Raw genomic sequence first — 5,658 nt, 5'->3', positions numbered from 1 at the left:
AAAGTGTGAAATATGACCAGGAAAGTACGAAAAGAACTGAGACTTCCACTGTCTTTTGCTTATTGTAGGAGGAAGTTGGAATAATTTACTCTTGAGATTTAGTAAACAAAACTTTCCAATCTCAGAAATGTATGTTACTATTAAATTCATAAAATCAGTAACTAGCTAGTGTACGATATATAATATGAACATATTTGCCTATAATACTGTTGATTCCTATGATTTCAAGCCTGTTTACATTTATTGAACTGAGCTGAGTTGAACTGAACTGAACTAATTGGAGCTAAACTGAACTGAATTGAACTGATTTGAAATTAAGCTGAAGTAAATAGGCCCTTCATCTATTGTTTTACGGACTTAAAAAATATAATGAATTTATGGTGAAATAAATATGCTATACTTTCTACTTTTCTACTGATGTTTCCTTATTGTTTGATTTGATCTAAATAGTGTTAGCTACTTTTATTTTAATGTCACTTTAAATGGTTTAGGTGGGTCAACCTTGTCAAATATAAAATAAATGATAATGTTACAACCTTTTTGCAACAATTTCAATAATTCAGAAAATACCTAAATCACTATTTGCAATTCATTAAATATTCTTTAATACTTGATGAATTGAAATGACTACACGTATTCCCCTATTTTCCCTCCATTTTATCAATTAATCATATAAATAAATACTTCGTATTAAATTTTAAAACATTAGCATTGTTATCTCATTACATTCACACTAACGACTCTTTGGATTGGGATTCCCTAACCTCCCCCCTCACACGAGGTCTTGTTTGTTAGATTGAATCCGATTGATACGTGTGAGATTCTAGTACAGTATAATGCTTCTCCTTACCTGGCCACTAAAAATTTGTTGGTAATTTTACTGGGCCCAAAGAAAAAGGACAAACTGCAAGTTGAGCCCAAGGTCCATGTTTCACAAGCCTTTTTTATTAATTTTTTTTTTTTTTTTTTCTAAAAAAGGATGGTGTCCCATAGTTTATAAAGTACATTGCGAAAATTGGTATTCCACCCCTTGTCAATCTTGGTAAATTTTAGTTGTTAAAGTACTGTAATCAATTCAATCAAAAAGCTGTGTATTTTATACTTCCTCCGTTTCTTTTTAGTTGGCACGTTTCTTTAGTCACGTTTGCTAATGTACAAATTAAAGCATTAATATCTTTAATTACCGATAAGCAAAAATTATAAAAAGTTGATAATTTGAAAACATACATTATGACGGATCTAACAAGATCCCACTTGACTATATTTTTCCTTATATATAAATCACAAAACATGGTCAAAGGAAGATATGTGAATAGTGCTGAAGTCAAAACGTGTCAACTAATAAAAAACGGAGGTAGTATTTGATCAGTCAATTCTTTAAAATACCTGTTTCAAGGGAACTTTTGTCAAACGTGTTAGGCACCTAACATGTTAGATTTTTAATCGTAACATTACTCAAGTAATCCGCAAATAGCTTCAACACATTATGTTGGTGTTTTTGCAAGGCAGATAGCCAAAACAACAGAAAGCATCATTAGGATTAAAGAAAATTTTCATACCAAATATTAGTTTAGTTAATTGGGATTTACAGTGTGTTATCAACCAACCTTTGGAAGTGTTCTCCCAAAGGTAACAAGAAATGCAGAGTATAACGCGTCTGAAAATCATGCTTATACTGAGCCACTGAGGAGCCAAGGATACAATTAACAAACCTTCAGTTCATTTGATGATTCTGAAATTTCTAAGGCATTGGGGAGAATGGGGAAGGTGGCCGACTACTGACAGATCATTGATCGATGAATGTAGTGGATGAAGCCGATTCTATGGGGGTTCTTGAAGGTTGCTATTACTTCCTTGGACATAACTGTATGCCTATAGTCTCAATCAGAAGTCACCATTTTGAAATTTTCACTAAGGCAAAAGCTCAATGAAAACTCGATGGTCTCAAAGAGTAGTAGTCGTAGTTTCTCAATTTAGCTTTTTTTTTTTTTTTTTTTTTTCCCCTAAATAGCAGCTAATGCTTAATCACTCAACTTTGTATGAGGATTTTCATTCTATCAAAGCATATCAAAAGGGGCATCTTACAGCTATAAATTGTGAGCTTCAACATCAACTATTCACAACAAAAAAACACAAACAATGAACATACATGAAGTAGGTTTCATGTGATAAAAACTTAAAAAGCGATGACTCAGAAAGACATGCTATTGATGTCCGACTAATTGCAAAGCAAACATTTGAGAGCAATAAGCAAAGAATGTATCATAATAGGCACAAGAAAAGTCTAGGAAACATGGATAGCAAAGGCTTACAAACATCAAATAAATCCCAAAACATTGCTAGATCAAATTGAAGAATGCAAACCTTCAGCAAACTAGTAATCTGTACAGAACTAACCTCAATGTCAGAACAAGATTCAAACACTTGCAGTTCTATGGTTAAGTCAACTTCAATAACTGTGACTTCACCGTCTCTGAGAATCAAATACATAACATATATGAACGCCTATCTGCCAATCTGAAGCAAGTGTAAGAGATGAACTGACGAGGACCCAATCGTGTAGTAAATCCCAGTTATATCTGTTGTCAGACTTCCCGTAAGCAATCTACAACAGTCTAGAATCTAGTTGCTACTCCACTTATGTACAATGCATTACTAGAACTGTTAGATCAGATAAATAAGATTTTCAAACTTGATCCTAGTTCCAGGAGGCCATCTGTCTATAATTAATTTGAGAAGCTGGCAAAGCTACCTGTTCAACTGGCCTTTCTCTTGCCTCGAAAAATCCATTCTTCAACGGAATCAAAAGCTCCGGGTTGCCAATTCCCCTGCTTCCATTTTCCATAAGAGGTATACTACCATTGGGAAAGAAAGTCGGTCTCATGTTTGTTAAAGCGTGAGGATTCAGTCCTTGAGGACTTTCCAGGAATTGGATAGCCCCAGGGTAGGTTGCAAGAACAGAACCCGATATTTGGGGAAGTGCAGCGGCACCATGCTGATTGTTAAGGTGTGGTGGGAGACTAGGAGGATATAATGTAGGGGGTAAATTGTTAACTTTTCCGATATAAAGTCCAGAAGGTATCATCATCTGCACTTGCTCAGCTGAAGGGGCAGCCACAAGAAAAGGGTGGGGTTGAACGTGACTAAAGCCTCGCATAGAACTAAGATCAACCCAGTATGAAGGTCTTCTCAATTCAAAATTGGATTGACTGGCATTTCCTCTGAAACAAGTAGCTGTGTCAGCTGCAACACTTTTTCTGAGCAGCAGCTGGTTTTCACTGTGTTGATTATGATGAATGTAATTCCGTGTATCCTCGATCACAGGATTGTCATTTAGATCAAAACTTGATGCACTAGATTTATGATTTACATCACTTGCACTTTGGCAATTCAGGTCAAGGAGAAATCTTTCAGGCTTCTTTGAAGTGAAGTCCATTGAAGTCTCATCACCAGGAGATTCTGAATCCATTGTTGCAGCAACATTGAGGTCGAACCCTCTATTGCTATTGGTTATACTGCCTCTTTCAGGATTCTTTACAGAAGTGGGACGGAAAGCACTGATAATTCCTGATCTCTTCCATCCAAGCTCTCCACCAAACTGCAACGGTTTCTGAGGCAAGCCCATAGGAACCCCAACCTTTGCTACCACTGATAATGGTGGAATTTTGTGGAATTCTGCTCCATTTTCCTCCATACCTTCATTCAGATCAAAGTTACAATGACGTGAGCTTTGCAAACTAATAGCTGTAGAATCTGATTTTGTAGTTACAACAGATGACTCATGCTCTCGAAAAACAATTTTTGATTCATGTGATTGAGTTAGACATGGTTTCCTCTCAACCAAATCTTCATTGGAGGACTGACATGGTTTTGGATCAGTAGAATCAACTGAACTTAGCTGAACCACTTCACCACTTTCTTTAGATGATGCTGAATCAGTTTTGAGTAGCTTATTATGGTCAGGCCCCTTGTTGGTATGACTTTCATGACAGACTTCTGCCGTCACAGATGAATAATCTGGATCTTTCCTCTTTCCATTAGAGGTTTGTCCAGTTTCTGAGCTCAGATCGCTCCTGACAGAAGTCTGCTGTGCTGAGTGAAACCTTTCAGACGAAACAGTAGAAACCTCAGCATCTCTAGGATTCTGTACAATTGTTTTGTTCTCACCAGTCGAGGAAGCGAGTCCATGACTAATGTAACCACTAAAAGAGACATAACCATCAACTTTACACTTCTCCATACTTATCAGTATTCAGCTTCAACAACAGCTTCCAATTCACTTAACCACCCGCAATAAGTGTTTCTCAGAAATTTCACCCCTACAAAAATGCCAGAAGAAATAATTCACTAATCTGACACAAAAATTAAGCTTATATGGGATAAGTGAACAAAATAACACAACAAATTAACCCAACAAATTATTACTTTCACAAAAAATGACATTTCAATGGGGGTGAGATCCCACCAATGTTACTTGTACTCTTAATTTTTATACCAAAATCATGAACTTTTTTCATTATATAGCCGAGTCTAACACTTAGGCACATTGCCAATGGCCAACATAAGTACCCAAGTCTTTAGTAACATAAGATCAAACAAGATCCTCCAACTTTGCACAAATTAGCCGGAGAACAAAATGCAATCTCTGACCAGATTTTTTAACAAAAATGCACATAACCCAACATGAACATCCGCATTAAATATCAAAATCAAAGCAATCATAATCCTTCAAAACCCTCAGAAAATGAAACATAAATCATCAACCCATAGTCTAGCACACAGCTGGATACAAACTTTCAAAAACCCAACAAAAATATAACCTTAAATGAACAATGAACACCAAATAATGCCAAAAACAGTAATTCTTCAAAAAAAAAACATAAAACCCAGAAAGAAAGATTAGGCCTTTTTTACGTATGTCAAACAACAAAACTCCAAACAAAAGTTCAATCACTAGAAACCCAACAAAATAAACAACACAAAATTCAAGATTACAAAAGAAACAGAACCCTAGATTTACTTAAAACAAAACCAAAATAAAAATAAAAAACTTAAACCCAGAAAAAAAAAAATAAAGGAGAGAGAAATAGAGAATCAATACCTGAAGTGAAGAAGAACAAAATGAAGGTTCAGTTCCCAGAAAGAAAAGCAAGTAAAAAATAAAAACAGAGAAAAAAAAGGCTAATAACAAGAAAGATTATGAGAGGTTAACAAAAAATCAGCCACTTTTTTCTCTTCTTTCAAATTTTTTGTTGGTTAAAATTCCAAAAAATAATCACTCTGAAAAAAATGCAAACAAACAAACAAAACAACCTTGCTTCATCCTCTCCTTTTTCCACTTTTGGAGACAATGGTGACCCAGATTTTTTAGGAGATTTTGATTTAAATTAAATAATTTAGGAAAAATAGGTCACTGAAATGAAAAGTGGGAAGAAAAAAACAAATAAAGATACTGTTGTAGTAGTAGGCTAGGGACTGAGAGTAGGAGAGGAGGAAGAGAAGGAGGTGGGCCCCATGTAGCGCCCTCCATCTCTGACGGAGCAGTATCAATTTAGTGGGTCCCATCAGGTATGGACGTGGGTCCCACTCTAGTCCTGTATTTCTTTGGGGAGAGCTCATTCCCCTGGCCTTCTGTCCGTACATTTACCGACAGTGACA

The 5,658-nt window shown here is 35.8% G+C and overlaps 1 protein-coding gene across 1 annotated transcript; it reads right to left on the bottom strand.

Moving 5' to 3' along the window:
• Window positions 1-2,218: 2,218 nt before the first annotated feature.
• On the bottom strand, window positions 2,219-5,410 carry LOC145585856 (uncharacterized). Its single transcript, XM_081642567.1, has 2 exons — window positions 5,102-5,410; window positions 2,219-4,319 (listed from the first exon to the last, which is right to left on the bottom strand). Exon 2 carries the CDS (start codon window positions 4,238-4,240, stop codon window positions 2,699-2,701), a length of 1,542 nt encoding a protein of 513 aa, XP_081498693.1. The 5' UTR covers window positions 4,241-4,319; window positions 5,102-5,410; the 3' UTR covers window positions 2,219-2,698.
• Window positions 5,411-5,658: the final 248 nt, after the last annotated feature.

Source organism: Chenopodium album, chromosome 16 (assembly GCF_948465745.1).
Source record: "Chenopodium album chromosome 16, dcCheAlbu1.1, whole genome shotgun sequence".
In the NCBI taxonomy this organism is placed as follows: Eukaryota; Viridiplantae; Streptophyta; class Magnoliopsida; order Caryophyllales; family Amaranthaceae; genus Chenopodium; species Chenopodium album.
Note: the sequence above shows the minus strand (reverse complement) of the source record. Positions and strands in the feature narration are given on the sequence as shown.

Bases quoted from the DNA above. Each gene is read 5' to 3' on its own strand.
- LOC145585856 (XM_081642567.1), bottom strand. From the start codon at position 4,240: ATGGAGAAGTGTAAAGTTGATGGTTATGTCTCTTTTAGTGGTTACATT.